The sequence below is a fragment of the Mya arenaria genome, chromosome 14, assembly GCF_026914265.1.
Source record: "Mya arenaria isolate MELC-2E11 chromosome 14, ASM2691426v1".
Lineage (NCBI taxonomy): Eukaryota > Metazoa > Mollusca > Bivalvia > Myida > Myidae > Mya > Mya arenaria.
Window position 1 is genome coordinate 54,077,968 of NC_069135.1, and position 15,780 is coordinate 54,093,747.

A 15,780-nucleotide genomic window follows, 5' to 3' on the forward strand; every position below is an offset into this window, starting at 1 on the left:
CCAACCTCAAGTTACCATAACTTTCTTCATAATCATTGTAAATCACATTACGTTTAGACATGTCAGTTTGTGCACCAGTCAATTGTAACCAAGCCCCCCCCCCCCCAGGTCCGGGGATATTCTGGGATACCTGGGAAAATGGGCCGTGCGAAAATGTATTTAACTACATCTTGTAATTTTCACAGGAGTGGATAAAAGAAAACAAGAATATAAGTAATATACATGTGAATGTATGTTTTGCATATATTTCAATAATAATAGCTTAAAAGTCAAGTATTACACCAATCAAATGCTTCAAAACTCATTCCATGCAAAAATCAATACAATTATAACCATTTTTACAAGAGTGGGGTATGTTCTGTAATAAAGAAAAAACAAACTGTGCCAACATAATGCAAGGCACTGTGCAGAATTGTTGACCCCTAAAGATGCAGTTTTATATTTAGCTCATTTACATATTGCCAGCCAATAATATGAAATTCTATATTTAGCACTTCTTCATATTGCCAGAAAATAACATGAATTTCTATATTTAGCTCATTTTCATATTGCCAGTAAATACCCCAAAATCAAATAAATATTGTGAGCATAGCTGTTTATTAATATTTCCATAAACGCTAATTCTTAAGGAGAAACATAAACACATTTAAAATTTAAAAGCCAAATAAATGCACCATATTGAAATATTAACACCGCTTATATTTGGGGTCGTTTCCCTGTATTTACAAAACTTTAATATCTGATGAAAAAATTATCGTACCTTCTAATTTGCAAAATCATAAACTAACGCTGCATAAAATTCATTAGTTACAAGATTGCTTTGATATCAACTAAACACAGTACTAATTCACATCAGTATGAATTATTTATAATGAACTACCGATATAACACTATCTATAAAATTCTTTTTTACATAGTTTATATTATGTAGAATTATAGAGTATTGAAAGTGACATCCTAAGGACACTCAAAAAAGGAGTAGAATAAAGAAATACAAATTGGTTTATTATATATTATTTTGGGCTTCTAAAATTCTAACTAAATCTACATTGCTTGTAAGAATAATATTAGTATAGGGAAAATCAAGTATTATTATAATGAAATTTGATATATTAATCGACGAAAAAAAGTTCAAATAAATTAACTTGAACTACACAATCATCTTGCAAAGTCACCTATTGAACAGAAATTAATTTTCTGCTAATTGACATTTGGCAGTCCCTAAAATAATGATTTACGAACTCCTAAAAAAAACCTCCTTATTTATCTTAGACAACGTGAATTAACCTTTTCTAAGACGTGTTCGGGACTCAGAGATGCAAAAATCATACAATAAAATATTAAAATTGACATTTTTCAGAAAATGAGTTTATTTGATTCTGCAAGTAAAATTTGTTCATTTAACTGAAATTCTCTCTCTTATGATATGATTACATTCAGATTTCTGCAGGGCCCTATAATGTTTTTAGTATTCATTAAACATTAGCCAGCACATTTATCAACATTTACAATGCCATCAAGTTTCATTGTAGCAATCAGAAAGTTTAAAACCCTGATCATCGTTTCTTATATAGGACAGTGTGTGTATACCACGTGATAAATTACATCATATATGCTACGTCAGAAGGCAACCTTTTGCTTAAAATGAAGACTTAAAACCAAGATAACTTTTCTTTTTCTTCACCATTTTAAATGAAATAAAGGGCTGTCTATTCCGCTTAAATAGCCCCGCCTTTGTTTCATTAGCGGAGTTTGATTAGTTTACTAAATTTTTTCGACAAACCTGTTTCCAAACTAATGTTTTGACAATCATTATGTTCCATGAGGCAGTGGTTTGTCAAAGTGTTTTCAGAAACTAAACTCTTAATCAAAGTCTGGTAAAAGACCGAAGGCGGGGCTCTGTACGTTTCATTTAAAATGGTAAAGAAATTGTTAAGTTATCTTTGTTTAAAGTGTTCATTCAGGGCAAATATTGCCTTCTGCCCTAGCATTTATGACGCAATTTATCATGTGGTATACACACACTGTAGGATTATGCCTATTCATTTGGCAAACATTATATTTCATGTTTGGCACAAGGCATGTTAATTTATTCATAAGACTTAATATCCATAGCAATCAGACATTTATTGGAATTCTTATGAAAAATTATGCTGCATTATAAACAAAGAGTTGTTTTACGACAGTTCAATCAAAATTAATGATCTTCCAACAGATATGAATTTCATTCACCTAATATAAGAATGTAAGTATCTTCCATGGCCGAGATTGTAAGACAGGTTCATGCCAACCCAAGCATACAGTGTTTTGCAGAAACAAGGTTTAAAGAACACAGTTTTGCAGAATACCTTGAGCAAGGGTTGGAATGAACCTATTCTACATGAGCAGCCATGGTAGATGTTATTTTTCCATCTAAGTTAAACAAAATATAGCAGGACTGTATTTTTTACATGGGTACTTTCTTCTCTTTGCCCCCAGTGTACATGATAAGGATTTCAGGAATGGCCAAATGTAAGGATCTACTTTTCTTGAGTGGAAGAATTTGTATTTCAGTAACTTATGTTCTGTTTGGAACCTACTGATGTCCTTTTTTCCCCTTTCAAAACAACACTTAACAAACGAAAATATTGTTTTTCATTAAAAAAAAAGAACCTGCAAAAAAATGCAAATTAACAAAAGTCCAAAAAACATATATTCCTTAAAGATCATTTACACGAAAGCTAACTTAAAATACAAGAAAAAGCCTACACAAAGATGGCAAGAATCATCTTGACAACAGAACAAAATACAGCTATCCTCCAAAATGCTCACAACAAAAATTGAAAACATAAATTATTGAGGAATGATGTTTGCCCGTTTCAGCGACTGTCAAAACCAGTCCAATGTATTTGTCTCTCATAAACCAGTCCAACAATTGAGTCTCTCAGAAACCAGTCCATTAAATGAGTCTCTCAGAAACCAGTCCAGTTAATATGTCTTTCAGAAACCATTTAAATGTTTTGTTTTCATATACCAGTCCAATAAATCGCTTTATGATTACTGGTACAGGTCAATTATTTTACGGCCCATAATTACTGGTAGGTTAATTATTTTACGGCCCATAATTACTGGTAGGTAAATTATTTTACGGCCCATAATTACTGGTAGGTTAATTATTTTACAGCCCCTTTTTAATATTAACTATCTTACTATCAATTAAAGTATAAAACTTAACCATTTTTAAACAAACATTCTTGATCCTTTTATTATGACAAGACCTTGTTGTAATGAAATCAGCCATTTTCTCTCTTAATGAGACAATGCTGAAATAAAGGTTCATTAAGTTATTTTGATCAATATTTTACAATCAAAAAATTTCTAACAAATTTACTCTTTTGCACCAATACCTTAGTGATGTATATGATTATTTGCCTATCAGTACATTGCCCAACTGGGAAGCTGCAGGAATATTTTGGTCTTTAGGCAGATGGCGATTCCCGATAGGTGAGATTTTGAAATGCCTGATAAGCCCTTCAGATTGGTCGGATTTTTTAAAACATGAACGCCTTCAACCTGGTATTTTGACAAATTTCCCTCCTTAAGGGGCAACAGTTGGACAACACCATTTGAAGTGAATATTAATCTCATGGTATGCCTCCCTTCCCCACCCCCAGTTGGGGAAAAACATATTTTTTATTGATAGGTTTTCACAGTTTGGTCCAGTATTTTTCCCTATAAAAGAAAGTATCACTTTTACCTTGCTCTCTCACTCTAACAGTCACACACTTAGTCTGACCATCACGAATAATAGTTAATAAACATATTAAACATCTATACTATTTTACAAGATACCAAAATTTACAGAATATGTCATGTCCACATACAAATCACTACTTATTTTGCGCAGATAGGGCTGTGCCCACTTTGTAACCTAGAATTTTGTTCCAGTCGATTTTCGAGCGGGTGACGGGTAATTGACGTCGTAGAGCCTTGAATGTCGTGTCTCGCATTGTGATGTAGTTTTCAGTGATGGCAGTCTAAAATTAGAATCGGATTATGAAATAAATGGCAAAATTTTAGTAACCTTAAAGGGGCTAGAAACCAGATGATACAACTGCAAGAAAAAAGAGAACTTTGTCAAAATCTAACATAAAATGGTTATCGATGGCAGATTGTAGTTAAAGTAATAGTATTGACAATTCTAGTCTTGTTTTGCGGAAATACTGTATCTGCCGATTTTGGTGTCTATCTGGAGTCTAGTACCTTTAACTTGAAAGATATTCCCTTTCCAGCAACAACAAAAATACCAAGAAGCATTATTAACAAACAAGGGACATAATTCTACAATTAATAAAGCCACAGTTACGGGCCTTGCTGTACATGTGATTATTGTCTTCAGCAACATCTGTACCAAGTTTAATACAAATGTCGAGAATGGTAATCAAGTTATGACCTAGGTTTAAGTTGTTGCCCGCTATTATCAATACCATGACCTTCTCTTCCAAGATGCACTCTTACTCCAAAATAAGATTTACCACAATTAATACAATTGTTTTAATATACTAAAAAGGATGTATAAATGTCGAAAACAACGGTTCTTCTGATGGATACCAAGTTTAATTTTAAAGATTTAGAAAATACTGTATTTCTACCTTATGAGACGATAGTAGATCACCGTAAATCTTTAAGCACTCACCAATCATTAAATATTTTTGCGTTTTCAGCTATTAAAAACACGGTTACAATCTTGTTATCAGTAAATAATATTTTTCATAAATGCATTATTTAGTATGTAGTTAAAGGTCTATCACTCAAAATTTATGTTTGTAATACATGTGTATGTATTGATTTTGAATAAGAAGGTCACTTACAGATGAGCTAAAAATGGTACGAGTACTTTTACTCATTACATTTGACCTAAGTAAGCCTAAGCTAACATAACCAATGCTACAACAACACCTCAATTTTTCCCTTGAAAAACAAGACAAGTTAATAAAACAAACCTGGTACTCCTTCTCAGCATTTTCTACAACTTTGACAAACTCCTTTGCAAACTGTTGTTCATTCTGAAAAGCAGATAAATTACTTAAGAAAAATTACACACCACTGAGGGTCATGAGACATTATAATAAAATTATGCCATATGGCTGAAGTGGTGTGCTATATTTCTTTTATTATACCGAACACTTTTCATTACAAGACAAAAAAAATTATGCAATTTGAATGTGTTTTATTTAACAAACCTGATAATGTTTACTTGCGACAAGTTTTTGCCGTTGTGAAACACTAACCAATATTTGGGCTAAGTTAACAAAGATCCAGTTAACAACGTTGATAGGTCATAACTTAAACAACGTTCTGAAAAATGGGCCCACTGTTTTGCAAAAAAGGTTGTTTAAAATAGTTGGAAAATAAATGTATTTTATTTTATAGCCAGTTGCTCTGACAGCTGGTTCTTATTTGATCTAGGTTTTTATAGCTAATAGCTTACGGTTAACAATATTATAATTGGTAACATATGCTATAAACCCAGTCTAGGAAAGTTAAGCCACGAGTCAACAAGAGGCACATCAGTGCCTGTGCTCCACTGGCCAAAAGGTTCAAGCAAAGACCACCTAACGAACATTTTCGTCAAGTTTCATAGAAATACAATCATCAATTTTTGAGGAGAAGTTATTTAAAAAAATTTTTTACTTTAATAGCTGCTGCCATGTTGTGCAGTGGACCGAAATGATTTGGGCAATTTGAGTAAAGGAGCACCAAACAAACATTTCTGTCAAGTTTTATCGAAAAAAGGTCATCGGTTTCAACGACAAGTCGTATAAAGTTTTTATTATTTTTTAGCTCTGGCAGCCATGGTGTGCAGTGGACTGGAACCATTTAACAAATTTTGGTTAATGACCACCCAAGGAACATTTCTGTCAAGTTTCATCAAAATCTTATCATCGGTTAACATTTAATCTGAATAGATTATGAAGCAAATATCTAACCTGAACAAGAACTGACGAGATAGAATCGACTTGGTGTTTCACTTACACTTTTCGGCCATTTAAGTTACTAAAAATAGCTGTTTCATAAACTTTCAGAATGTCACTTAAACGAAAATTAATGTTCAGTCTATATATACTTTCCTATGTATAAATGTAAGGTTTTTAAATTGATCTTTTTGTGAGAACTTTATGCTTATATGTTTACTCATAAATTATTATTGTTTAAAAATTATTTAAAGATGCTATACGTGAAAAATGAAGACATTATTTTTTTTTCTATTAAAGGGAGGTAATTCAGTAGTAAAATGTAATCAAAGCTATTAAAGCATGGCATTTCTTTTCTAACCATGTTGATATTATTACAGTCTATTCAAGCAAGATGCCTTTTGTTTTTACATAGCACCCATAGGTTCTGAAAAACAAGGAGCACTATTCCCAACAGAAGGATGTCACTCCCTATCATTGCATGAGCATCATAATAAAGAAATGTTTACTCAAACTGCAAGCTGCTCAACTGAAATAGGTATTTACCTCAAGCATACAGTTTTATAATGTGGCAAAATAGTCGGACTACTAGATTGTCATTCGGACTAGTAAAATATGCCATTATGCTAGTCCAACTGGCTAGTAGGTTAAAATGTTTTTCGTGAAGACTGCGGACGAGAAGTCCTTAAATGTTTTTCTATTTTTAACTCTCGCAGCCATGTTGTGCAGCGGACCGGAACCATTTGGGCAATTTTGGTTAAAGGGCATCCCGATGAACATTTATGTAAAGTTTCATCAAAATCTGATAATCGGTTTCTGAGAAGATGTAGTTTAACGTTTTTTTCTATTCTTAGCTCTGGTGCCCATGTTGTGCAGCAGACCAGAACGGTTTGGGCTATTTTGGTTAAGGACTACCCAAGTAACATTTCTGTCAAGTTTCATTGCAATACGATCATCGGTTTCTGAGGAGAAGTCGTTTAAAGGTTTTTCTATTTTTACCTCTGGGGGCCATCTTGTGCAGTGGACCGAAACCATTGAAGCAAATTTGATAAAGGACCATCCAAGGAACATTTCTGTTAAGTTTCATCAAAATCTGATCATCGGTTTCTGAGAAGATGTTCTTTAAAGGTTTTTCTATTTTTTTGCCCTGGCAGCCATGATGTGCAGCGGACCGGAACCATTTGAGCAATTTTGGTTAAGGACCACCCAAGGAACAATTCTGTCAAGTTTCATCAAAATCTGCCTATCCGTTTCAGAGGAGATGTCGTTTAAAGATTTTGCTATTTTTAGCTGTGGCTGCCATATTGTGCAATGGACCAGAACCATTTGAGCAATTTTAATAAAGGACCACCCAAGGAACATTACTGTCAAGTTTCATCAAAATCTGCCGAACCGTTTCAGAGGAGATGTCGTTTAAAGATTTTGCTATTTTTAGCTCTGGCGGCCATATTGTGCAATGGACCGGAACCATTTGAGCAATTTTGGTAAAGGACCACCAAAGGAACATTCCTGTGAGGTTTTGTCAAAATCCGCTTATCAGTTTCAGAGGAGATGTCGTTTAAAGTAAAAGTTTACGCACGCACGCACGCACGCACTCACGACGGACAATCTGTGACGACATAAGCTCCATGGCCTTCGGCCAGTGGAGCTAAAAACCTTTATAACAGCGTATAATACCCATTTCTAGCAGTTTAAGAAAAATGCATAAAACATCAATTTTTGAATTTAAATATAAAAATCTGCATTCTATTTTTGTCAGCAGTCTTATAAAGCTGGTTTCCATGGATTTTTGCAAAAATTGACTCCTTCCAAGACAAAAAAAGAGTTGGCAAAACATTCAATCTGTGAGAGTACAGCTTTAATAGTTTTTTCTGCATCCTTTACATTCAATCCAAATCTGATTTTGCAAGAATCGTTGATATCTCCTCTTCATTTTAACTGCCTAAATTAGCATAAAATTTGACTAATGGAAAACAGATTTTTTAAACATTTCATGCTGTGTGAATATCAAAATATACTTACTGATGTACTAATGGTCTGTTTTATGTCTTTTGAACTTACTAACTGCACATTGCCATCTTCGTAATAATGCACCTGCAAGATAAAAGTTTGACAATAATAACATAATGCTGTAACAAGGCCTTTCCCAGGCCTTTTTAGCGCCCTCATATCCTTGGGGCGGATGTTTCGGTATTTTAAAACAATTGTAGTAAATGTGTTAAATCTTATTTGGGAGTAATATTGCATCTTTAAATATTATATTGTATTAAGATCAAACTCCTGAGCGCATGTGCACATGCATATAGGAAGATTTTTCTAATTAGGCCAAACAAACAAAAAATGATTTGGTTAGGGTTTCATCCTTTTCTTTTTTTAATAAGGCTTTATCTAAGAACGTTATTTTCATCATTGGAGAATGGTGCTAAAGTAATCTTCTGTATGAAGGGTTAATAGTGTTAATCAACGTATTAAAAAAACACTTAAAGCTGCACTCTTAGTCCCAACTAAGATGTACATTACAAGAAATACAATTGTTTTAATTTACCGAAAAGGATGAATAAATATTGAAAACAATGGTTCTCATGAAGATGTCGTGTTTAATTTGAACGAAAGACGCAGTAAACATGGTTTTGCTACCTTATGAGACAATAGTATACCACAGTAGATCTTTTAGGACTAACCAGTCATTTAATGTACATGTATGTGCGTAGTCAGCTATTAAATACAAGGTTACAATTTTGTTATCAGTAATTAATATTTTCCATAAATGCCTTATTTTAGTAAGTATTTAAAGGTCTATTATTCAAAATGTTTGTGTTTGTAATACATGTGTATTTTTTTTACCAACTGACAATAAAAACAGTAGGGAAAAGCCTACCGACGACCCTACCGACGAAATAGGCGCTGTCCCTACCATTTTTATAGTCTGACAGTTGGTAAAGAAAATTTTATTTTTTTTATTATTTTTTTTAGTCTATTTCAATATGTGGATTAAAACCTTTAAAGCTTTATTCAGAATACTTTTAACACCATTCTAAAAAGATGACAACTTCGTTCTAATATAATTACATGTATAGCCTAATGAATTTTTTTTTATATCTAAAGCCTACCTGTTTTTCAAAAGAATGTAACCCAAACCAAACCATTTTTTTTGGCCTTACGATTGTTTGACGGTCATGGAAAACAAGACACATATAGCATATCATACCTGTACTTTAAGTAATCCTACAAGGTCAGTCTTGCCTCCTGATGTCGGAAAGGTTACAGTCCACTGTGAACGCCATCTACCATTCCTGAAGAATGATTGTAACTTTAATCATTGAATTTTGCCGGGAGGTTATAGCATTTTAATAATCAATGATTGTGCAAATGTAACATAACTGAATACAGTATCTTTTCGTTCATGAGCTTTCAAAACAAAGCAAAAACAAGCACTTAATTTGAATTTTGACAAGTCTTATAATTTGTGTCCTTAATAAAAAATATACTATAAATTGAAAAAAACCCATTCAATTTCCAATCCATATAATGCAGGCTATTTTTTGAAATCTCTTTTTAACTGTAAATAATGCAGATTTTAGATTTGAATTCAAACAATTTTTAAACCATTGAATTGCCCAAATTATTTACTGTACACAGATTTCAGATTATAATCCATGAACATATCAGGAGCACTGCAGACACCAGGTCTTGCCTGTTTCAACTTAATTAACGCAAGAGTTATGGGCCTTGCTTTACATGTCCTTACTGTCTTTGGCAACATGTAAACAAAGTTTTATGTGATAATCTTCAACCATTTAATCAGTCAAGGTCAAGATTCAAGTTTTATACATGAGTTTGTCTTTGGCAACATGTAAACCAAGTTTTATTTGATAATCTTGAAGAAAGAATCAGTTATGAACAAAGTTAGATTGTTTTGACAAGTTAAGTATATTATGTAATCTCTTTTTTGTGAACTGGAAAATGTGTCATACCACTGTCTTAACTAAAATAATAGTTATACAATCCAAAAGTGTGCTGTCATTTTCAACGAAGCTTATCCCGAAGCGTTCATGCAAAATATTTGACCCAATGAGGGGGAAAATCTAGATAAAAATTCTGAACCCATTACAAACCAGAAGTTTTTGGGCTGGAACTGGTGGCTCTCAATGCATGCAATGATTGTCACACTGCCTCCCGAGCTAGTTCCGTAGGTTGATGAGACACCATATTTATAAAAGGTTTTGTGGTAACTGGTCAGTTCAGATTCCACTGCGGCCCGCCAGGGTTCTGCTGAGTGATCAACGTCAGCGGGCTGGAAATCCAGGGCCTCCTTCTTTAAGTGGTCGTATCTGTCAGTAACAAATTATAAAAGAAAGTAAATATACAAACAAATATTGGAGAGAGGGGAGCATTGGAAACAGCAGTTTTAATCATCACAATACTGCAAGCCCTTTATTGGTGAATAGTTGGTTTGCTGGAATTTTTTTACAAAGCCAGACTTGTTCTTGTTATTTTGACCAAGAAGTATAAGGATGTCTTTCTATTTTGGGGCCGAATGCACTGTACCCCACCTTCAAATATAATTATTTTTCATCAATTTCCAGTTGTTAAAAATTCTCCTTGAGATACCCAGTTTATGTGGCAAACAAAATTATCAAAATCAGATAAAGTATAGACAAAATATATGCCTTTTTGCCCGCAAAATACTATCATTCGAATCCAGTCATCACTTATTAGTAATGTTATTGTCTACATGACACATGGATTCACATCCACTTCATTCGTAGTTAAGAAAAGGATTTTTTCATATCTAAATTAAATTCCCCTTTTCAAGCATAATTCCCCTTTCAGCTTTTGAAGGGCCTGTGCCCTAAATCCCAAAGAGCTGAGAGAGAAAGCCCTTTATTTTCATATAGTAAGAAGGAAGACAGGTTGGTCAATATATCTACCAGTGACTTGTTGTAAATTTTGATTTCTTAGATTTTTTATGGGGAGAGGGCGGGGTGACAAAAACAAAAGGTTTACCTAAATGTCTGTTTGGTTCGGGGATCTAGAAATCTGGACTCTCCCAAATCCCCATGCTCCGTTATCAAGCACTGCAGATGAAAAAGAAGAACTCAACCATGTACTCATTTTGTACAACTTTCAGTGTGCATAATTATTAGACCATTTAAATGGTTGTGGTGACCACTTTTTACATTGTTGAATTTATTGCAGGTATGCTGAGAAAAGAAGACATACAAAATCTTGCATGACTATGCAGATCAAGACCTACCATATTAGGATAATTTGTAAATAAGTATATAGATATATACATATATTCAATACATAGTACATTTTTAGTTGGATTTTAAACACACGTGAAACACTATTCCTGATATAAACATCTGACTGGTTACCTGTTCTTCGGAGCCATCCACTTTACAAGGTGTGAACTGGTCTCGATTGTACTGGGCAAAAGACCTAAAATAGAATTAGCGACATGTAACCCTCACAAAAGTTCAATATATGGCATGTAACCATCACAAATGATCAATTAGTGGCATGTAACCCTCACAAAAACTCAATTAGTGGCATGTAACCCACAAAAAAACAACAATTAGTGGCATTTAACCCACACAAAGGATCAAACTATAACATCTGTTAGCCATTACAAATGCCAACATATATATATATATTTTCAACTTCATTACTGTCTAAAATTACGGGAAATTTACTCAAATATGTTGTAAAATAATGAAAATATGACACTCATGACCAAAAATGGCAGTCCTTGACTATGCGGTTAATAAAGTACTTTTCATGCAGATTGGTAGTATCTTGAAAAATACCATTTATATCAACCAATTGGTCTTGAATCCTAGTACACTGATGGGAAATTTTGAAGAACTTTGTAGTGCAAGTCAAACTAAAAATATTTCAAAAATATTGCCGAAAGTGTTCCGGTTTACATGTAGGTACTAAACAAATATAACTGAACATTGATTGATATTATTTAATCATTCTTATGTGACTTAAAACAGCAGACCAGACTGCAGATTATAGGTTCAAACGGTTATTCATACAACATTTTTTGCTTAGTTTTTTTTAAGCTTTAAAAAAACTTTTCACAACTCTCTATTAAGAATTATTCTTTTCATATTTAACATTATGACTGAAACAAAATGATACAAATTGATTAATTTATCATAATGACAGGCAAATAATGCAGGCCATGACAGCATTTATCAATAAATAACTTCCTTAATTTCTCTCAAACATGTACACTTACCAGGATTTAAATTGAACTACATGTGTATAAGACACTTGCACTTTTACAAGTGGCTTTTGTGTATACTGGCAAAATCACAAGACAAACTTCAAGAGTCTGCTTTTACTTATCATAACATTAAACATAATTCCCATTCTTTTTCAATGGAAATGAAACTTGGTACATATGTTACCAATGTATAGAATGGTTTTGTGTTCTTGTTTATTAGATTTTCTGGACCTAGTTGGTTGTTCTGTGACCATCTTGCTTGTTTTCAAGTGGTCGAAATTAACACTTGCCTGCAAGCCCTGCGCTGGTAAAATGTCATCCAGGCATGCTAAATTTCTGAACTTTATATAGCAGGGGTTGTTCAAAAATTTGATGCTAAGCAATAGTATAACTATTCGGGCTTGTTCATCCAAAAGTCTAATTTCAATTAATGAGTTTCTAGTAATAAAAAAAATTGAAAGATTTATGTACTAATGCTTTGTCTTTTTAGTCAAACCTGGGACATAACACAATAATTGCAGTGCTCCAGCCAGGATTTGAAAAGGGCAGGGTGGAGTTTTGAAAAGGGCAAACTACATGAGTCGTGTAGGGGTGATTGAGGGTGGTTGTGGGAGGGGTCCACCCCGTCACAAGGTGTTTTTGTCTTTTTTGGGGGGGGGGGGGTCTCCACCTAGGATTTGTTTTGTTTTCATACTCAATTTAAATCATTTTCCATGATTTCCAGACTTGAATAAAGAAAGTTTGTTTTTTTCTCCAAATTTGGTAGGGTGTGTTTGAATATCAAAATTAAAATTTGTCTTTTTGTCTGTGGTAGTATGATTGTACTTGTTTGGAGTCTTCTTTAGTGTAATGGCACATATTTCTAAAAAAAAATCATGTAAAATGAAGAAAAAAACAAAGACAGTTAAACATTTGAAGCAATCAAATAAATAAATACACAAAAAACAAATATGTAGGGGACGAATCTTAGTTTGGTACGATCGGGATTGGGTACGAATGTTACATTCAGCCTGGCTGGTTTTTAATTGTCTTTGGTAAAATAATGTTTAATATGCTAATGTTTTAGAATAAAATGACAATAAAAATCACTGCCCTTGCTTTAAAAATCACTTATAAAACATAGAACATTGATAAAATAACTCCGAAATTCGTTCTGACAAAATGGCGGTTTCGGCGAATTTTGACACTACATAAAGCATCAACATATATTTGTGGGTTACAATGAAATTTTCATCATGAATATTTTACAAATAAACTTTAAAAAAATATTTACTGAAATAGTGATGTATTTGATTGTGTTAGCGCCACCTTTGTTATGTTTACAAATCGGCAGTGGCCGTCTGCTTCAAACAACAATGTTTAAATAGCGATTTTCGTCAGTACAATACAATTAACAATTATTTTAAAAGCTTCACATTTTCTATCGCGTTTTACGAACTTTTCATCATTAAATGAACGAATTCTCAATGTATATTCTGATTGGCTGTCATTCAATAGCTCCGCCTCCTGCCGATGTTTCCCTAGTTGTCTCTTCTTAATTATTGGATTAGAAGATGACCGATTATGAATACACAGGTCGTCTGCTCACTACACAAATACACAATTAGCTGTCATATGACTTGGACAAGGCACATGGGAAGATGAAAGGGCAGTACGGCATATTTTAAGCAGTCAATGGGGGCATGGTGACACCTAGCGGGAACACTATTATCATAAGTATTACGTAATTTGTCTAAATTATGACAGCGGATTAAGGGCTGTCGATCTTTTATAATGATTTCAATAGTAAAAAGGGCACTAACGGGATAATTGGTGCTTATAGAGCATGCACGGGCGCTGCGCCATTGAAAAACGGGCTAGCTGGAGCACTGAATTGTTAGAGTTGTTGACCATACTACCTATTGTTTTCTCTAGCAACATGATGATAAAGAGTTATGGGCCTTACTACCTATTTTCTTATTGTCTCTGGCAACATGATGATGTGGACTTAGTTTCATGAAAATACCCTAAAGGTTAATAGCCTAAATGTTTTTCAGCTATGGCAAATGTTATGTTTATGCAGTCATCACAATACCTCACTTTCAGCAAAATTTTGAACAATTGTGTACAAACTAATGAATTTGTAGCAGCTACTACATTGTAAACACTAGCAGCTTGCATATGCACCAACATTTTTTATAAGAACTTACCCAGAAGCACTTTTCAGCAGTTGGTCATCATTCAACAAGAGTCTCACATCTGAAAATATTACAGTGGTCAAAATTAGATTTATAAAATATTTTATGCGAAACAGTAATTTTAAAATTAAGGCTTGTTCATCCAAAAGTTTGACTTTGATGCTGAAAAGATCTGATAATCCATGACCATTGCTTAAATCTGGTTCTTACACACAAATCTTTATTGCGATTTTTTTTCTGACATTTGAATTAGGCCTAAGGGCGGGCTTAAATTACAGTGAACAGTGAAAAATATAGAATTTATATTTTTACAGTTAGAAACAGTGAAATATCTTTTTTTTTCAGCAAAGCATTTAAAAATGAAGTAAGATTTTTTTTTCTTGTCCAAGAGAGAAAGATTTTCTCTACTAAGCCTAAATGATAAACAATGATACACATTCATATAATCATAAGTTTATAGCCGACAAGCCTGAATATATAATCTAAATACCTATTAACAAAGCACTATCATTTTTACAAACTTGATGCACGTATTTTGCTGCCCATCCACCCCTCGCGCCCCACCCTTCCAGGGCAGCAGCCACTTGTATAGGAAAGTGCACTTTTATTATCTAAATCAAACACCCGGAATAAGACAAAAATCTCACCAAGACTATTTCCTGGTTGATTGTCTTTTTGTTTGTTTTTCTAAATCCTGTCTGTCAAGAACAACATGCTCTCTTGAGTTGCCTGTGTGCCCCCCTGCCCCGCATTAGAGCATAACATTGTTTCATGCTAGAAAGACATCTAGTTAACGTTGTAAAAGTAAGAGTACTATACCGAGACAGATGTGTAAAAATTTAACCTACCTGTGAAAACCTCATTAAATTCTCCTGGTGGTGCATGTAAGATGAAGTCACTTGCAATTTTGGTCTACAAAGAGATATATTATATATACAAATGGAAATGAGTCACTCCTATAGAATTCATGTTCACAAAATGACAAACCACAATTTATCATCATACAAATGTTGCTTTTTGTATAACATGAAACAAGTTTTCATGTTTTCATGACAAACCAATGCGTATCTACTTCAGGTTCCGTAGGATAGGATAACTTCTTAAAATTCAAAGTCGGTTTTCATTCAATAAATCATAATAGCTACACAATATTTCAAAAGCCGGAAGTGATTTATTTCTCCGATCAGGCAACATTTAATGAGAAAATTATCGTTAAACACGTCAGAGACAGACAAGACATCTAATTAATAATCATGAAAACAGTAAGTTTAATTGAACGCAATATTCATATTGATTAATTTCTACACAGAATTATAGAAAACGACGAATTTACCTTCTCTCCGTCAGAAATTACTTCGCCGTCCGACATCTTGGATTTTCGTCACGCCTTTGCGTAGACTGGTTTTCC

At 33.5% G+C, this 15,780-nt stretch overlaps 1 protein-coding gene across 1 annotated transcript; it reads right to left on the reverse strand.

The window, feature by feature from the left end:
• Window positions 1–214: 214 nt before the first annotated feature.
• Window positions 215–15,780, reverse strand: LOC128217312 (F-actin-capping protein subunit alpha-like). The gene is made up of 10 exons (XM_052924389.1): window positions 15,706–15,780; window positions 15,221–15,284; window positions 14,385–14,433; window positions 11,336–11,399; window positions 10,962–11,032; window positions 10,070–10,285; window positions 9,163–9,247; window positions 7,977–8,048; window positions 4,983–5,045; window positions 215–4,016 (listed from the first exon to the last, which is right to left on the reverse strand). The coding sequence occupies exons 1-10, from the start codon at window positions 15,739–15,741 to the stop codon at window positions 3,870–3,872; spliced, it is 867 nt and encodes a 288-aa protein (XP_052780349.1). The 5' UTR covers window positions 15,742–15,780; the 3' UTR covers window positions 215–3,869.